This window comes from Caenorhabditis remanei, chromosome V, assembly GCF_010183535.1.
Source record: "Caenorhabditis remanei strain PX506 chromosome V, whole genome shotgun sequence".
Classification (NCBI taxonomy): Eukaryota; Metazoa; Nematoda; class Chromadorea; order Rhabditida; family Rhabditidae; genus Caenorhabditis; species Caenorhabditis remanei.
In genome coordinates, this window is record NC_071332.1 from 3,124,227 (window position 1) to 3,143,895 (window position 19,669).

Genomic DNA, 19,669 nt, shown 5'->3' on the forward strand with positions numbered 1-19,669 from the left:
GGCCTCGACAATTATGAAAAAGTATACATAGATAACATTTCACCGTCGAAAAGGTGTCAAAGTGTTAAAAATTTCTAGATTTTCAAAGAAAAAAGCTGAAAAAACGAAAATTTTGATTTTTTACTCATTTTTCCTGTAGAAAAATTCGAAAAATTGGATATTTTTAGCTATTTGTTCATCCTAAATATTGAAATTTTCAAATTAGAAAAAATTGTCCAAAGTCTTCCGAATTTCTGAAAATTCCGTTTTTTTTTCTATTTTCAAAAAAAAAATATATAGATACAATTTCAGCTAAAATTACAGAGAAAATTCAAAAATAGGATATTTTCAGCATTTTTCGATTTTCACCATTTTCCATTCAGATTTTTTTTTTGAGAATTCTGAATTCGGAATTTTTTTACCAGATCTGAAGCCAAAAAACGCCAATTCCAGTGAGAAATTTTGGAATTCTGAAAATTTTGAGAGCTGCTGCCTGAATCCTGCTAGAAAGTCGATATTTTTGATCTCAAACTTTTTTTTTCAAAATATCTCGTATTATTGGAAAGCTGAAGACGTCAGGATTCTGAATCTATTAACAAAATTACTGTAGCTTCTGAATGAGCTGAGATGTCAGATACTGTAGTTTATGAGATTCAGAATCCTCACAAATGTCGGCTAACTCATATAAATGGAAAGCTGAAGGCGTGAGGATTCTGAATCCATTTTCAACATTTCTGTAGCTTCTGAATGAATCGAAATACCTAAGATTCTGTAATTTGAAAAGTTCAGAATTACTGCGCCGTCAGAATTCTGAATCTAATACCAGATTTTCAGTAGCTTTTGAATAAATAGAGTATCCTCCAAATAAATGAATTTTCAGTCCGACCACATCGCGAACAACAAAATCTCGAATGGCCAAATCAACGACCTCCGCGCAAACGTGCGTCAAACGTGCACAACGATGAACAACGCGCTCGACGACATTGGCTGGCGTGCCTTCTACCCGGCGTACGCTGTTCTCACCCGTCATATCGACCATAAAGACGATGAAGTTGCTCGAAATATCAAGATTATGATGAGAAAACTGATTCTCCGAATGCCACATCAATGTATGTGGCAATCGGCGTATCTCCTCCGTCAAAATATCGCTGGAATCAAGGAAAAGTATATGGAAGTGCTGGCGGATGTCAAAAGAAACGCGCCGTGCTACGTGACGATCATCGATCAGTACGACTACGCGTCGGGAATATTTAATCAAATCTCGACGAAAGTGGATTCCAGCGAGTGCAGACTATCCGAGAGAGTTGAGGGTATGAAAATCCTGTTTCGAGATAAGAAGTATGATGCGAAGGAGTTGGAAATGAATCGACGGCTTGATGGGGATTGTAAAGTGTTTAATGGAATTATGGTACCGATTCGATCGGTCATCGATGAATCTGTACACTACCCGGAGTACGGTGGTGATAATGACGCGGAGAAGGCGTGTCAGTTGCCTGATCAATATTTGATTCATGATTTTAGTGAGCATGTGAAAGTGCTCCATTCGAATACGAAACCCGTTTTGATTGAGTTGACTACGATGGCGGGGAGAAAGGTTCGATTGATTTGTAAGAAGAATGATGATTTGACGAAGGATTATCATTTCAATAAAATTGTCGAGGTAATTATTGTATAATTATGGAATCTGAAACAGAGTTGAGCGGAATTCCGCCTTCCGCCTTCCGCTTTCCGCTCTCCGCCGAAAAATGTTTTATTCCGCCTTCCGCTCTCCGCTTTCCGCCGATAATTTTTCAATTCCGCCTTCCGCCTTCCGCTTTCCGCCCAAAAAATGTTCATTCCGCCTTCCGCCATTTCAAAAACCGCATTCCGCTCAACTCTGATCTGGAAGTTTGATGGGAGCGGTGGAGCGCGTTTGAAATGTTGTAAAATTTGAATTTCGCGCCTAAACGTTTGTCTAGTAGGGCTACATCGCACATTAAAAGGGTTCAACTTAACTTTTGTCATTTCCACTCAATTCACTGCGTAGCGACTTCCTGTTATTAGCCGAGTATTTTTATCAAAACTGCGCCCCACCGCAAACGAGAGAATATCGGCAAGATTTTTTGTTTTTTCTCGCCCCGACTCAGATTTTCACAGTTTTTGCTATATTATCGCTATTTTACAAACGTTTTTTCTGTAAATTACTATGAAAAACAACGAAAATTGGTCAAAAATTGTGAAATCTGAGTTGGCGCGAAAAAAAAACTCCGCGTCTCTCGCCGATACTCTCTCATTTTGAGTCGGATTTTGAATTTCGCGCCAAAACTTTTGTCTAGTAGGGCGCTGTTGCACATTAAAAGTGCTCAATTTAACTTGGCTCATTTCCGTCTGAAAATCGAATTTCCCCACCTTTTCGGTAAATTCACTGCGTAGCGACTCCCTATTTTCGTTGATCTTACAACCGCGCTCTACAGAAACCTGAAAATTGAAAAACCGCTAGAAGACCAAAATACACCACCAATTTCGATTTTTCCGAAATTACGACCTTCTGAATTCACCCATTGGACCCATCCAAGGCAGATATAGTCCTCCAGGACTATATTCGTCTTCGATGGGTCCGCTAAGTGACGTTCGGTGCACAATCATCGATTTTCGCCCATTTTCAGATGTGCAACGACCTTCTCATGAAAGATGAACAAACGAAAATTCAGAATATGGCGGCCACCACATTCTCAGTGATCCCCCTAGCGAAACATGGCGGAATCATAGAGTTTATTGAAGGCGTCACACCGTACTACGATACACTTGACACCATCATGCAACTGAAACAAAACGAGTGGTCTGGGAAGTTGTCAAAGTGGAAGGATGAAATGAGCAAATTGAAGAGCCGAGAGTCGCGAGCCGAGTATTTCAGAGAGGTCGCGTGCAAACAGACGCCAATCGTCATGTCGAAATGGTTCCGTATCCAATATCCGGAGGCCGGCAAGTGGTTTGCCAGCAGGAAACAATTTGCAAAATCCGCCGCCGTCATGTCGATTATCGGATACATCTTTGGACTTGGTGATCGACACACGAAGAATCTCATGATTCATTTACAGACGGGAAAGTGTATCCACGTGGATTTCGATATGATATTCAATAAGGGCGAAACGTTGGGCACCCCGGAACTCGTGCCATTTCGACTCACTCAAAATATGATAAACGGAATGGGAGAGGTGGCGTTGGATGGGGAATTCCGGACGGTTTGTGAGCAGACGCTCCGAGTGTTCCGAGAGAATTCATACGAAATTGAGAAGTATATTTCGGATTTGCCGAATTTGGTGGCGGATTTTGCGAGTAATAAGATGGCACCGGTAGGTTTGATTGTCCACGAGGAGTACACGGAAAAAAATCCGAAATTTTTGTTAAAAATTCTTATAGAGCGCATATTCAGCAATATAGCCAAAAGTTTTGAAATTTCGCTTTTCTGATAGTCCACGAGAAGTACACGAAGCGGTTGTCATTGGAGCGCATTTACTTGTTTTTGAAACTCAAAACGTTAATTTGAGTTTTGAAAACTTGAATTTAATTTTTCTGAGTTTTGTTAGAGCGCGTTTTCTGAATGAAAATTTTGAAAAGGAGTGTTTTGAAAATCCACGAGGAGTACACGAAGGGAGTTATCAATAGAGCGCATTAACTTGTACACTAGTGATTTTTACTTTTTCAAAACTGAAAATCGAACTTTTTGGTATCAAAATGTTACTTTAAGTTTCGAAAACTTGAATTTTTCATGTTTTTCGCATTAGAGCGCGTTTTCTCAATAAATTTTTTGAAAAAGCTTGCTCTGAAACTCGACGAGAAGTACACGAAACGGTCATTTTCTGCAAAAATTGATTCGGGATTTGAATTTTGGGATTTCCTGGCTTTGTTACAACTTTTGGAAAATTTTAGCAAAATTCGATTTTTCTAGAAATTTTTCTTTAAATTGACTGAAAATCTCGTAAAATTTCACAAAAATTTCTCACAATTTTCAACAACAAAAAAATCTCGCCACACCCTTCTTCATTTTCCAGAAAGACTTCGACATGACAGAAGCGAAACGTCTCGTCTCGGGCCGAATACGCGGACAAATCATGACGGTGAAATTGCATAAGAGCAAAGCGATCACCTACCCAATGCAAGTATCCCAATTGACATCATCACTCATCGATTTGGCGACGAGCGACGAGAAACTGTGCGAAATGTTTCCCGGATGGATGCCGACGTTGTGACAATTTTATAATTTTTCAATTTAAAAACGGTTTTTTTGCATTTTTATATCATTTTTATTGTCTCCTTTCCTTTAATTTTGTAAAATACTTTGAAACTTTCTTTATCAATGGCATGAATGCGGAAGAAGACAGAAAAAGAATTCTTACTACTTATTTACTACTATTTCCCCCTTCCGATAACAGTTTCTGACGGTTCTGAAGGCCGCTGCTGTATCTGCGCCTCCAACCTTCCCCCACACTATTTCCCTTTGATGACCACCCCGCAGTAAAGCGGAACTGAAAAATGGTCAAATAGCAAAACGGATAGATAGAGTAACCTTGAGCCATCGATATGGGAAAAAAAGGAGTATAAAAGACCGGGGTAGACCCGAAAAAGGCATCTTGGTCTCATCATGGTTAAGACATTGGTTCAAATCGCGTCGGTTGGCAGCGGAGTCGCCGTTCTCGCGTGTCTCTTCACCGTCGGATACATCTTCAACGATATCAACTCGTTCTATGATGACGTCATTGATACCATGACTGAGTTCAAGGTGAGAAGCGTTCTCACGGAACCCTTAAGGGGCTCGGAAACACCAAGCAATTGCGCTCTAGCGGATAGCAAATTCCTTCCGCTAGCTGAAAATCATCGCGTCTAGAAGCGGCGCGGTCGCGTAGCGTCCCTCACTAGAGCGCTGAAAGCACGGCCTAGGTGTACTGAGCAAATGCGCTCAATCGGGCAAATTTCAGAGAGCCGCAGACGGTTAGAGACTCTAGCTGACTGCGTCTCCTGGTCTTGTGCGATATTTCTCGCGCTTTACGTGAAAAGCGTTTTTCAGATGCGCAGTGGTTGCGTAGCGTGCATCAGCTTATAAACGAAAATTTGTTTCCGAAAGCGACGCGGTTGCGTAGCGTGTCTTAAGCTTTTCTGAGAGAGCATAGGCTACTCTCTGCGTCTCTCTGATTGCTATTTCCACAATTTATCAATGGAGCGCGATTCCACCCCCACCACTCCCCACCACTGCCACCGTAACCATTTCTCAAATCTTTCAGACGAACGAGCAACAAGCATGGAATTCAATGCAATCTCCATCCGACATCTTCGGAAGAATCAAGCGTGGAATCAACAAGCGTAACGCCCAATGCAACTGCGGTGCCCAATCGAACGGATGCCCAGCCGGACCACCAGGACCACCAGGACAACCAGGAGCCCAAGGAGAGGCCGGACACCCAGGAGAGGCCGGAAAGCCAGGAGCCAACGGAGTGACTATCGGACTCACCGGCGGCGACGGACCATGCATCACTTGCCCAGCCGGAGCACCAGGACCAGCCGGAGCTCCAGGAGCACCTGGACCACAAGGACCATCGGGAGCACCAGGACAAGACGCCGTCGGTGGAGGACCAGGACCAGCTGGACCACAAGGACCAGCTGGAGACGCCGGAGCACCAGGACAACCAGGTGCACCAGGAGCACCAGGAAACGCCGGACGCAGTGGACAACGTAGTCGTGGACTTCCAGGACCAGCTGGAGCACCAGGACCACAAGGACCAGCCGGAGGACCAGGACAACCAGGACAATCCGGAGGAGCCGGCGCACCAGGACCAGCTGGAGCACCAGGACCAGCCGGACATCCAGGACAAGCCGGAGCACCAGGACAACCAGGAGCACCAGGAAATGCTGGAGCACCAGGAGGTGACGCCGCCTACTGCCCATGCCCAGCTCGTGCCAGCGCTGTCCGCAAGCACCGCAAGGTCTTCCGCAGACGTCACGCCAAGGTCTCCGCTTAATTTCGAATTGAGTAACACTGAAATAAACTTTTTTAATGCATCATTTATCGATTTTTCACACAACAATTATTTGGAGGCCGCAGTCTTTGAGATACTTGGGGTAGTAGGGGTCTTGGATACAGATGTCGATGGAGTCTTAGACATCTCCACACTCTTAGGCTCCGCCTTCTCATTCTTCTTGAACTTTCTAACAAATCCTCATCTTCTGCTTCTTTGACACACCAAAAAACAACGTAACATCCCCCAAAACAATGCATAGAATCATAATTCAAAAAACAGAAAAATGGAGAAGTGCCCCTTGTCCCAAATGCCTAGTGTTTCAGACTTCTTGTTATTCTTGACCACATAGAAATCCATTGCACACGAAGACCTCTGTGCAGTTTTTGGAGGTTCAGGAAGTCGTGGATTCTGGATATTTGATGAATACGGTGAGAGGAGGCTGTAAGCGCTTACGATTCATTATTCGCTCCTGTGTAAACCGACCGAATGAAGTTGTCGTTGTGGAACTGGAGCTCAGTTTGAAAAAAAAAACAGTCTGTCAGTGGGCGTGGCTTCATTTACATAGCGAAAAAAAACTCAATTTTTGAAGATGCATATCTCAAAACCGGGAAGAGATATGAAAAAGTTGTCAACTACAAAATTGTAACTCTATTTATGATCTACATTTTTGTAATTGACTATTTTTTAATAGCTATCATTGTTACAGAGATATATAGAAAAATTGAAATTTAGGATAGGTATTTAATTGAATTCAACCTGATAGCACGAAGAATTATGCGAAACTGGTAGTTTTATAGCATATACAGTCTAAAAAATTAGTATGTTTTATGCAATCATCACTGTTCGATAGAGAGACGCAGAGAAGACAGACACTCTAGCTTCTCTGCACTCTCCCCCTCTCTCACCTCGCCGTTCTTTTGCTTATCTAACAGGACGCATATCTTAAAATCTTGAGGAACTATCAAAAATTAGTCAACTACAAAGTTATAGCTCAATTTGTAAACTATATTTTTGTAGTTGGCTATTTTTTGATAGCTGTTTTAGTTTGCGAGATACGGGCGGTCAAAATTGTGAATTTTGTTACAAACTGTGATCTAGAGGTACATAATGGCTGTGATGGTATATATTTCAGCATTTTTTTCATCTTCTTTTGTAAATTTTGCAATTTTTGTAATATACATGATGTACGCTGACAGCCAATATTTAAAGAAGAGACGCAGAGAAGTTAGAAACTCTAGCTTCTCTGCGTCTGCCTCTCTCACTCCTCCATGTTCTCTCGCTTGCTTATCTAACACGTATCTCAAAACTCTGCAGAGTTATGAAAAAGTTGTCAACTACAAAATTGTAGCTCTTTTTATTATATACATTTTTGTAGTTGATCGATTTTTTGTTACTCTGCAGGTTTTCGAGATGCGACGCTTCAAAAATTGGCGTTGAATACCGCTCCACCTCACTCTTTCCTTTTCAATCAAATTTTTTCGGTTTTTTTTAAAATTTCACAATTCAAATGCCCCGAGTGTCAACTCTGCAACTCGATACTCAGCGAATAGCATTCTTACCGCCTTCCCCTTCAAAGTAACCAATTTTGTAGCTGTAAACCTCTCCAACTTGGAATTTTCCTCAAATTCCATCGCCAAAGGAAAATTGTTTGTTTGATAACGATCATGGGTAGAGGAATAAGTTCCTTGGAGACGTGGAAGCGGTGTTATAGAATCTGAGTATGAGAGGCAACGTAAAACTTTTTATTGATTTTGATTTTATTGAAAAATTTCGAAAATTGAAAAAATCAAGCAACAATCTTGGCGTGACGTCTGTGAGCCATAACCTTGCGGTGTTTGACAACATTGGAGCGTGCTGGGCATGGGCAGTAGGCGGCGTCACCTCCTGGTTGTCCATCATTTCCTGGTGCTCCGGCCTCTCCGTCTTGTCCAGGTTGTCCTGGTTGCCCATCTGGTCCTGGTGCTCCAGCTGGTCCTGGTGCGCCGGCTCCTCCGGATTGTCCTGGTTGTCCTGGTCCTCCGGCTGGTCCTTGTGGTCCTGGTGCTCCAGCTGGTCCTGGAAGTCCACGACTACGTTGTCCACTGCGTCCGGCGTTTCCTGGTGCTCCTGGTGCTCCTGGTTGTCCTGGTGCTCCGGCGTCTCCAGCTGGTCCTTGTGGTCCAGCTGGTCCTGGTCCTCCACCGACGGCGTCTTGTCCTGGTGCTCCCGATGGTCCTTGTGGTCCAGGCGCTCCTGGGGCTCCGGCTGGTCCTGGTGCTCCGGCTGGGCAAGTGATGCATGGTCCATTTCCTCCGGTGAGTCCGATAGTCACTCCGTTCGCTCCTGGCTTTCCGGCCTCTCCTGGGTGTCCGGCCTCTCCTTGGGCTCCTGGTTGTCCTGGTGGTCCTGGTGGTCCGGCTGGGCATCCGTTCGATTGGGCACCGCAGTTGCATTGGGCGTTACGCTTGTTGACTCCACGCTTGATTCTTCCGAAGATGTCGGATGGAGATTGCATTGAGTTCCATGCTTGTTGCTCGTTCGTCTACAAGATTTGGGAAATGGTTACGGTGGGGGTGGTGGGGGTGGAATCGCGCTATATCGATAAAATGTGAGAATAGTAAACGCTCAAAACAGAGAGACGCGGGGGGGGGTCTTCCAGGGGCTTAAGGCGTGCTACGCAACCACGTTGATTCTAAAGCGCTAAGAACGAGAAATATCGCAAAGACCAGGAGTCCCAGGCAGCCTAGCCGTCTGCGGCTCTCTGAAGCTTTTCCGTTAGAGCATATTTGCTCAGAACTCCAAGGGACGCTACGCGACCGCGCCGCTTCGATGATTTTCAGCAGGCGGAAGTAGGAATTTCCGAGCTCCTTAAGGATTCCGTAAGAACGCTTCTCACCTTGAACTCAGTCATGGTATCAATGACGTCATCATAGAACGAGTTGATATCGTTGAAGATGTATCCGACGGTGAAGAGACACGCGAGAACGGCGACTCCGCTGCCAACCGACGCGATTTGAACCAATGTCTTAACCATGACTGATGCCAAGATGTCCTTTCTCCCAAGATTCTTCTTATTTTTATACTGGGAAAGGTCAAGACCTTGAATCGCCCATCCCCCCATTAGCGGGAGACGCCGTTCTTTGTCCCTGGTGTAATAATCGAGTAAAGATGGCTTCCGTGTTTCCCTTTTTCCAGTGGAAAGCGCGCCGTTTTTACACTTGAATAGTAAGACTGTAAGAAATAAACTTATTTATTTTTTGGTTCCTTATTTGTAAGTAGGTAAAGGGGAAGTGTTTTTGTGTGAAGCTTCAAAGGAATCTGTCTTGTGTCTTGGAAAGGCTTTTCTGAAAAATATTGTAATTGTTGGACTAGAAACATTATTTTGTTTTATTTCCAATGCATTTTTTCTGGTGGTCCCTAATGGCTCATCGGAGTCAACGGACTAGACGATTAGAGTAATGAAGTTTTTACAACCGCGCTCTACCGAAATTAGGGAAAAATGAAGTTGACAAACGCAGAGAAAATGTATTTTTCAAGTGGATTTCGGTGGCGCGCAGTTGCAAATACGGTGCTCCGTTAATAAGTGGGAACAGTTTAAATCATTCGCCGTATTTATAGTAAAAAAATTGTTTAATATAGCAAATACTCTCGGAATTTGAAGTCCTGGCCTAGGATCCGATAACTCAGCCATCGTGATATTTGACCACGTTATTGGGCACAGCTGAAATCGAGTGCTACCGTAATATGCCAACAATTATTAAATATTCTTTCAAATATCCCTCCAAAATATTACGGTAGCACTCGTTTCCAGCTGAGTCGAATAACGTCATTTTGTGGTTAATTATCAGGATGGCCACCCCTCTTAATTTTAATACATATTTCAATTATATGTCAAAAACTTGATAATCTCAATCATTCGACTACAGGTAACCAAAATCATCGAAATGATATGTTATTTTGAGTCTTGTTGAGAGAGAGAAATACGTATTGGGTAGAGTCTAGCCCGTTTTGTGATTTGAAAGGGTATGTGTGTGTGTGTCTAGGCGGCTTGAGTTTCTGGATAAAACAAATGCAATTGATAGAAATAGAGTTCTACAAGGACAGGAATCAAATCAGTCAAGTTTGAAAACGTTTTGTGAATAACAAAACTGCAAATTTTTAAAATGATAACCGTAAACTGGCGGGAATTGTTATTCTGAAATGCTTCCTTATTCATGTTAATAATTAAATATGAGACTGTAGTGTTCTCACCCATTTTGAAAGTTATGATTCGGAAGCAGGGATCTCGACAAAAATCCTTTTTGTATCGATGTTATAAAAAGTGCAATATGGATTATAAATCGTATTTTGATTCCTTGGATACTTGGAAGTTGGAATTTCTAGAATATAGGAGGCTGATGAATGACCTATTGCGCTTATATAAATCCCTCATATCCAACGAAATCTGATATACAGTACCGCTCAAAAGTATATTAACTTTTTGTTTTTTGATCATAACTTATCTCAAATAGGTCCGATTGAGCTGAAACTTTGGGAAAACATTTATTGTAGAGTTTTTAATATATTTACATTCCTGTAAAGTTGACAAAGAGATGTTAAGAAAAGAACTATTATTTATTGAAATACCAAAAAACCATTCGTTTGTACATATTATTCATTTTACATTCCTAAATTTTGGCACTTTTTCAATTAATTCGAATAAAAAATTCAAAGAGATCAAATTTAGATTCTCAAAAACCCGATAACCCAGAAGTTTGCACCCATTGCTTATAATAAATAAGGAAATTCAAATAAAAAATCAGACATGCGCCTGTTTATTACTAAAATGATGGCGCGTCGAGTTGCGACCGAACAGGATCGATTTGAAAGCACGACGGAATTCTGTGTTGAAGATTGTGTAGATGATGGGATTCATGAATGAGTTCATATAGCCGATCCATGTACAGTAGAAGAACAGGTCGTAGCCAACCTGGAAATAAGAGAAGCTTGAAAACGTGTATAGAACTACAAGGGCTAAGATCTCTAGACAGCATACTAGCAAACCGGGCAGGCGCGTAATTCGTTTGAAACACAGTATTATGTGCTTAAAAATATAGCAAAATTTAGATCTTGGCGTGTTCTATATCCATGACCTATTATGGACCGTGTGGCGAATCGTTAGGTGGGGAAAAAGTGCAAAAAACACGAAAATGATCAAAAAGCCATTTAAGCCCCTCACATTAACGAATAGCAATCCGGCCCCGTGTTACATCAGATTTGCAAAATTCGGGGTCGGACCGGATTTGAAATTTTTGAGCTTTTTTCTCTACAACTTTTTTTGTAAATTTTTTAAAAAATCTTTGAAACCTACAAAAAATGAATCTTGAAAAAGGTTTTCTTCCTAAAAATCGGGCGGGAATAATTTTTTCGAAAAAAATCTTATTCGTTATTTGGTCAAATAATCAATGTAACCTCTCAAACAACCCCTGTTCTGTAAATGTGTCCTACTATGGCTAGTCCGTAATATGCCTCGATCCGGGAAAAAATTCCGAAAAACGCGAAAATTATCATAAAGCCATTCTAGTCCGCCCCGCGGTACTTTAACTAGTCATCCAGCCCTAGTAAGATATAACAAAATGTAGAACTCGCTGAGATCTACATTTTGGTATATTTTTCAGCTCATAAAACTCAGTTTGAAGCGAGTTACGTGCCGGCCCGTTTCGGCCCGGTTGACAAGTATAGTATCCTATCACAATTGGAGTTCAAAACGCCAACTACTACAGCTCCACATACCCTCCCTTACCTGACACGAATCCTTATTGAGCAAAATGCACACCGCATTCAATATATTGATAACGAAGAACGGCACCCAGCACACCAGAAACACGCCGACCACAACGCCCAACGTCTTCGTCGCTCGTTTCTCTTTCCGCTGCGCTTTTGACACCTGAAACTAAGTCCCCTTTTTGTCAAAATCGCATTTATTAAGATTCAAAATACCTTCCTCTTCAAACTATGCTCATGTTTGATTGCCCTCTTCACCAACTTCACCGCAATCCCATTTCGACTGCTCTTTTTTGAGCTCTTCGTCGAGTCGACGGATCTCAAGCTGCCGGCGCGTGTTTTTGACGAGCATGTAGTGCCAATTGAATCCATGCGTTGAAGGTCAAGATCTGCATATAATAGAGCGTGAGTTAAGTGGTTGACGTAATAGGCTCCTCCCACTTTTACAGATTTGAAGAGGCGCAGAGAAACAAGAGTGTCTGACTTCTCTGCGTTTCCCATTCTCCCTGTTTCAGCATTAAATCTTTAAAAGCGCGCATATCTTGGAAGCAATCAAAAAATTCACAAGACAATGTAAAAATAAAAAAGATCTAGACATACTGTGCCTAGGTGTAACAATTTTCAAAGAAATTTGAAAAAAATTGACTGATTTTAAAACGTTGCTACGAACTCAGTTTTTGCCCGACTAAAATTATTTTATATGCATCTTGTAGCCCTCATTTAGCCCATTATTTTTGTAATTGAGACCTTTTTGATAGTTATTCACGTTTTTGAGATATGAAGGCTCAAAGTTTGCAGCTTCCCACAGTCGAAGGGGGGAGACGCAGACAGTCAGACACTCTCGCTTCTCTTCGTCTCTCACTATAAGTTGCAAACTTCAAAGACGCATCTCAGGAACATGAATAGCAATCAAAAAGTTGTGAACTACAAAAATGAAGCGCTCCACTTCATCTATAAGAAAAATGTAAAGTTGTGTAGGTAGGACAGCAACTCTTACAAAAAAGTCATTTTTGAGGTTTTTCTACAGGAAAGGGATCTACACTAAAAACTGGCTATCATGCGTCTTTATCTTGCCACAATTGAGAAAGGAGGAGACGCAGACAGTCAGACACTCTCGCTTCTCTGTGTCTCTTTGATGCTCTCTATCCCTAAGCCGCAAACTTCAAAGACGCATATCTCAGGAACATGAATAGCTATCAAAAAGTTGTGAACTACAAAAATGAAGCACTTAATTTGATCTATCCGAAAATTACAAGTTCAAAAATTTTCAAGTTTTCAACTTTTGTTTTCCCCAAAACTAACATTTCGACTTACTCGGTAAGCTTGGCCTAGTCAAAATCTGAATCGCGAGTGGAGGATCCGCTTGTGACACCCGTCTACTCGACTCGACACTGCACCCCTTCAGATTATTCAACGCATTTCCCTCCATCTCTCGGACCGTCAACGCGAAACTGACAGTTGGTTGCATCATACTCCCTTCTTTAGTCTCAGCGAGCACATCTTCCAGAACTGTCTCAGTGATCAACGCGGGGTAGTTGGCGATCTCATCGGGGTCGCCAAGTAGCTCGGCACCTGAAACATCACTCAGTTGTTGATCAAAATTCTACAAATGTCTCACTATTCGCCGTCGTACTTCTGCTAAGCGTCGTCGTCGGAAGGTAGTCGATGTCTCGTGACGCTGAGATAGTTTCAGTCTCAGTCTGCGAATTGGGGGTGGGGCGGATTGGCATGGAGACGCGACGGTATTCTTTAGGGGACTCTGTGATAGGGTTAGCGAGAATCATTGAGTGCTTCTTCATATCCGATTTATCCCTTCGGAATAGTCGAGGGGATCTTCTGGAGATGGTGCGGATGATAGATGGGATCAGGGCTTCGTCGGGTTGTTGGTTGGTTCTAAACAAATATTTGTATTTAAAAAAGTAAACTACAGGTACTTACATTGATGCCGATCTGGAATTGCTCCTCGAATTACTTCTATTCACTTTCACTATTTTCCGATGATGCTTCGTGGAATAGTTTCGCGAGAGGTTTCTGAATCGTTTCTGGCCTTTGATGGTATAGTTCCTCCCATCGCCTGATGAAGTTTGGGAGGAGGTTGGTTGCGAGTCGTCTCCATAGGAGGAGCGTCTGGAAATCAGTCAGGATGAGTTAAATCTTTTTTGGCGGTTTTGAGGAAGTTCAAATGCCTGCCATCCCGTCAGATGAAGTTTTACTTTTTTGGTTTTATGATTTTCTTATAGATAAAGTCTAGCGCTTCATTTTTCTAATTGATAATTTTTTGATAGCTCCTCACGCTTTTGAGTTATGCGCCTTTAAAGCCGGGCGCTTATGGTGACGAGAGGAAGAGAGTGGGGAGACGCAGAGAAGAGAGAGTGTTTGCCTTCTCTGCGTCTCCTCTCTCTCTCCTCAATTGTGGAATAATGGCGCATGGTAACTACTTTTTAGTGTAGATTTCCCTTTACTGCAGAAAAACTCTTATAGATCTTATAGACAAAACTTCGATTTTTCGCTATTTTTCTACTCTTCCCTTAAAAATTTCCGAACTTTGACTATCCGTAACTTCCGAAGCAATCTCCCTACCGCTTCAATTTGTACATTGTCTTGTAGATCAAACTTAGACCATTATTTTTGTAGTTGAGACCTTCTTGATAGCTATTCTCGTTTTTGAGTTACGCTCCTTCAAAGATAGGCGTCTCTAGTGGCGAGACGCAGAGAAACTAGAGTGTCTGCCTTCTCTTTGTCTCTCCCACTTTCTCCCTCTCGCCGTAGCTTTAAAGGCGCATATCTCAAAAACGTCAAGAGCTATCAAAAAGTGGTCAACTACAAAAATGTAGATCAAAACTAGGCCCACAATTTTGTAGTTGACAGTTTTATAATATCTGCTCTGCTCACCTCGATATCGTCGTGCAATTCTCCGACACAAAATCATTCGTTATCACATTCACATTTTCCGATAATGACTCTATACTGGATCTTGGCGTCGAGCTATTCCCAAACTCTCGTTCATCTGAAAATCAAATTTTTAGAATTGATAAAAAAAACTAAAATGTTCATGCCGAACGCAAATCCCAAGCAGTTGTTTTATTGTTTCTTGCTGTTTAAAAACACATGCCCGCTTCAACTCATTAATTTTCGAAAAGTTTTGATCTACATACTTTTTTCATGCTCTTTTTTTCAAACGTCATGCATAGTGTAGGGTGATAGTGTGAGAAGAAGCAAGAACAGAGAGTGGGTGTAGTGAAGGTGCTTCACAGATAGACAGTGCGGAATCGACATACTGAGAAGAAGTGGTGGCTGAGGAGAAGAAGGAGCATCTTCAGTAGTAGTTGCACGAGCAGAAGAGGGGACGGAAGTTTTGAAGAAGGCGGGCATGCCGACGGTCGACGCGGTCGGAGCTGGCGCACCACCCACAGACGCCGCGTTTATAATCCGACGCAGCATGGACGTGGTGCGCGGTGCCGACGCCTCGACAACGCCCTGACCACTATCCGCGTGATAGTCGTCGTCGACGTCGTCGTCGCCATCGTCACCGTCGTCACCGCACAAGTCCATGTCCATGAGCTCCTCGTCCTCCCACTCCTCTTCACCTGCGAGTTCAATGGCACGACGGTGTCGCTCGAATTGACGCATCCGGCGGGTCATCGACGGGAGAGCGGCCATCATCACGTTCACGACTGGAACACGTTCGTGGAGGGGAACATGGGGGGAGGCGGGGCGTGTTTGTGGTAATAAGGGTAAGGTTTAACTTATTTTTGAATAATCTATGGATCTTAAGGGATTTATTGGGAAAAGTTTGGTAGCCAACTGAAATGTTTTTTGGATGGAAAAATTATGATTTTTTTCAAATCAGTTTTTATATGTATCAGGTCGGCACAGTTCTTTCAACTGCGCTCCACTGAAATTCCCTTGAAAAATGTCTCTTTTTCTCTGAGTCTCTCGATTTCGGTAGAGCGCGGTTATAAGAAGCGTGCCGTGCTAATAGAAGAAGTAAAAGTCTCGCGGTACAGTAAGCTACAATATGGTTACGGTAAGCGGTAAGCTCTGCTGAAAAGTTTTAATTTTGACACTAGAGCGCAATAACATTATTTTCATAGAAAATTTGGTGACCAACTTTGAGAGCTTGTAACTTTTCCAATTTTTATCCAAATTTTTCAATTTTTTTATTTTTCTTGTAGATCCAATCTAGACCTACATTTTTGCTGTTGACAACTTTTTGATAGCTATTCACGCCTTCGAGATACACGTCTTTAAAGATAAACGGCAAGAGGGAGACGCAGAGAAGCGAGAGTGTCTGCTTTCTCTGCGTCTCGCCCCCTCCTCCTAGGAAAGCTGCAAACTTTAAAGACGCGTATCTCAAAAACGTGAGTAGTTATCAAAAAGTTGTCAACTACAAAAATGTAGCCCAATTTTTGATTTACAAGTAACACTAAAAATACAAAAAATTGGTCGATTAGAAAAAAAGATACAGGTTTTCAAATGTTGAATTTAAAAAAAAACTTAAACATCTAGAAGAAAAAACCACGAATCCACACAGTTTTTCTAATCAATAAAGTCTTTGGTATATAAAAATCGGGATCCTTAGGAAAATTTATTCTAAAATTATCCATAAGCAAAAAAAAAACTAACCTGGTCCTGCAACAATCCTGCCCGCTGCCTCTTCATCTACCTGCTCGTCTCCAGTGTCTGGTCTCATGCTGAAACAAAAATTGCTATTAAACCAAATTTCGAAAAAAAGATTTCAGAATCTTACGTTAACCCATGAGCGATGGTATTCTTCTCCCGTCGCATTTTCGCCGCCTTCTCTCGTTTTTTCAGTGCAATTATGATACGGATATAGACGAAAAGGACTAGAAAACAGGGGATTACAAACGAGATCATAGAACTGAGAATAGAAAATTCCGCGTTATAAAAACGACATTCGTAGGGGTTGGCGTCGGGTGGCCGGACGTTTACACCTGCAACACAAATCAATCGATAATTATTTTGTTTGATCTACTCACCAAACACCATCGGACTAGCGAGGGTAAGACTAACTAGCCAAATGACTGCAATTAAATACCAGACTCGTTTCACATTTTGAGACTGACGAGAATATTGGATAGGGAGGGATACTGCGCGGTATCTGAAAAAGAAAAAGAAAATTTGAAGTATTTTGGGGGAGGGGTACTGTAACTGCTTACCGATCGAATGATATCACGGCTAGCAACAAAATCGAGGCTGTACTACAACACACATCTGAAGCCATGTAGACGTCGCACATCAAATTTCCGAGATACCAGTCGCCGTTTGTTACCTGAAATAGAAAATTGCATTTTTTTTAACACTTTTTCTTGAAAAATTCTCAAACTTTGACTCTATGTAACTTTCCGAGAACGTTTTACAACGCTTAGATTTCTGAATTTTTTTGTAGATCAAAAATAGGCCTTCATTTTTGTAGTTGACAACTTTTTGATAGCGATTCATGTTTCAAGATGCAAACGGTCAAAGTTTATTACCTGTAGAAGAGACGCAGAGAAACGAGACACTCTCGTTTCTCTGCGTCTTCCCCTTTCGTTGTTTCAAGTATCAATCTTGCGCGTATCTCAAAAGCGTAAATCGCTATCAAAAAGTTGTCAACTGAGAAAATAGAGAACAATCTTTGATCTACACGCTGGTCTTAAAATTTCAAATATTGAATAAAAACTTAAAAAGTTACAACCTCTCAAAATTGGCCATTTTTTCACTGAAGTTCATTTTTTTTGTCTGTAATTTCCGATTTCCAAGTTTTGTATTTCATAGAATTCAAAAATTTCAAAATGTGGCAGTTTGCGTGCTCGGCACCGTAGACGCAGAAACGCAGAGAAATCAGACACTCTCGTTTCTCTGCGTCTCCCACCTCTCTCTCCCTCTCGTTGTTTCAGATACCTATCTTAGAAGGTGTGTATCTCAAAAGCGTGAATCGCTATCAAAAAGTTGTCAACTACAAAAATGAAGAGCTAGGTTTGATCTACCAGAAAAACATAATTTTAAAAAATTCGGATAAAATTTGAAAAAGCCGTGAGTGTTCAAAGTTTGAATACCCATTTTCCCAAATTTTCTTTTTCTTTGAAATTTCTTGTTAAAACATTTTTTTTTCAGATTTGACATTCCCTCACTCTAATGGGCGGTCTGTGCCTGCCTCTGCCTCACCAAACATTCTCTGATCCCCTCTTTCCATTTTTAATCAACTTGAAATTCTCCTTCTCACACGTGTGGGGTGGATCTCTTAGAAGGCGCAAAGAAGCAATAAATAAAAGTGTGCGTATCCATCCAATTTGACACTTCTCCCCCATCCCCTCCCTTCCACGCCACCCATCCATCATCACGCGTTTTCTCTCAATACCAGAACATGCAAAAAAAATGGAAAAAAACCTAATCCAAGGAGGGAACAAAGAAGTACACATTCTGTCAGTCAATCGAGTTATGTGATAGCTGTCAAGGGATTACAAAGTGTCCCACTTTTCCCCCTTTTTTTGCATATTTCATTTTCAAAACTTTCGTATAGTACATATGCATGGTTACCGACGAGATTTACGACGTGGCAACCAGAGAATCCCGAGACTCAAAAAAGAGAGAGAGAAAAAAGAGACACTCAACAAATTACTGCTTGATCGCTGATGTCTCTGTGCTTGTTAGGCATGGGACACGTCACTTCAGGAAAAGGGTTGTGAGGAGTGGTAGTAGGCACTCAAAAAGAAAAAACCCCTTCTTCCAAGATAATTGATCACTTACATATACATACACCGCGTATGGCATAACTATGATGGCGACCAAAAGATCCGCTACCGCCAAGCCGAGGATCAGGAAGTTGATGGCGGATTGGAGGGCGCGGTAGCGGAGCACTGATATTATTACCTGGAAAGAAAAGAAGATAATTGGGGAAGTTGGTAATTAGAGGTTATTGGGTTAGGCTGCATCGGTTGAACCCTAATTATGCAAATTTCGAACAATAGGGTCTCGGAGGCCGACTCTCACAGAGGATCGGGCTTAAATTCAACCTAGCTTTGGGTTTTTGGCCATATCTCAGTTTACTGTGATGTTATCAAAATTTTAGTTATGTTTTCAAAAACCTTGGAAAATTTTGAGTCTATGAAACCCGTTCCAGAGTGTGTATAGGTTCATTGATCCGACTCCACCTGATATTTTGGGCCATATCTCATTATGGCCTAATGTTATTAAAAAATTATCTAAATAATTGAAATCCTCGTAAAATTTCAAACTACCAATATCCCATTTTTGTGAATTTTGACTTTTACTACCTGGGTCGCCGAATGGTTTCAATAAAGTCTACCACCGGTTCGACCTAGCATAGTGTTTGTGGTCATATCTCAGTTTATTGACGTGTTATCAAAAAACAAATAGCGTACTCAAAATCCTTACAAAAAACTAATTCCAGTGAATGTAATTTAAATCAATTTAGAACAAAAATTGGCTCTCTGGCTAAGTGTTTCAAACAAGGGTAGTTTTATCCAGACTTCAATTGGCCGCTACGTTTTGGGATCAAATTTCTATTTGTTATGTAGCTAGTTTAAATTTAATAACAAATTCAAAATTCTCATAAAATTCTGCACCGATTGAACCAAAATTATGTCAATTTTGAGAAATAGTGTCTCAGAGGCGAGGGGTTTTCAGCCTAGCTCCAAGTTTTTGGTGATATCTCGGAATGTCTTTTTCCAAATTAAAATCTGATTATATATTCTAAATCCTTATAAAATTATTCATGAAATGAAGATTTAATTTGTTAATTTTGGGTCAGGATGGCCCAACGGTTTTATCGAAAACTTTGTAGTCACGAGATCGGATCTATATATTTGGTCACAACTCTATTTTTCGTGAATCAATTTAAAATTTGAATACATATCTAGAATCCTCACAAAATTCCGCATTGATTGAACCCTAATTATGCCAATTTTGAATAGCAGGGTCTCAAAGGCGGA

The 19,669-nt window shown here is 41.5% G+C and overlaps 5 protein-coding genes across 5 annotated transcripts; 3 read left to right on the top strand and 2 right to left on the bottom strand.

The window, feature by feature from the left end:
- Window positions 1-940: 940 nt before the first annotated feature.
- Window positions 941-4,208, top strand: GCK72_016998 (uncharacterized protein; the record flags this gene model as incomplete). Its single annotated transcript, XM_003105844.2, has 3 exons — window positions 941-1,639; window positions 2,625-3,311; window positions 4,011-4,208. 3 exons carry the CDS (start codon window positions 941-943, stop codon window positions 4,206-4,208), a joined length of 1,584 nt encoding a protein of 527 aa, XP_003105892.2.
- Window positions 4,209-4,600: 392 nt separating this feature from the next.
- Window positions 4,601-5,972, top strand: GCK72_016999 (uncharacterized protein; the record flags this gene model as incomplete). The annotated part of the gene is made up of 2 exons (XM_053731816.1): window positions 4,601-4,738; window positions 5,238-5,972. The coding sequence occupies 2 exons, from the start codon at window positions 4,601-4,603 to the stop codon at window positions 5,970-5,972; spliced, it is 873 nt and encodes a 290-aa protein (XP_053580729.1).
- GCK72_017000 (uncharacterized protein) lies at window positions 5,234-6,116 on the bottom strand (the record flags this gene model as incomplete). Its single annotated transcript, XM_053731817.1, has 2 exons — window positions 5,234-5,862; window positions 6,068-6,116. 2 exons carry the CDS (start codon window positions 6,114-6,116, stop codon window positions 5,234-5,236), a joined length of 678 nt encoding a protein of 225 aa, XP_053580730.1.
- Window positions 6,117-6,391: 275 nt separating this feature from the next.
- On the top strand, window positions 6,392-8,968 carry GCK72_017001 (uncharacterized protein; the record flags this gene model as incomplete). Its single annotated transcript, XM_053731818.1, has 3 exons — window positions 6,392-6,413; window positions 7,905-8,518; window positions 8,885-8,968. The coding sequence occupies 3 exons, from the start codon at window positions 6,392-6,394 to the stop codon at window positions 8,966-8,968; spliced, it is 720 nt and encodes a 239-aa protein (XP_053580731.1).
- On the bottom strand, window positions 7,759-9,072 carry GCK72_017002 (uncharacterized protein; the record flags this gene model as incomplete). Its single annotated transcript, XM_053731819.1, has 2 exons — window positions 7,759-8,493; window positions 8,848-9,072. The coding sequence occupies 2 exons, from the start codon at window positions 9,070-9,072 to the stop codon at window positions 7,759-7,761; spliced, it is 960 nt and encodes a 319-aa protein (XP_053580732.1).
- Window positions 9,073-19,669: the final 10,597 nt, after the last annotated feature.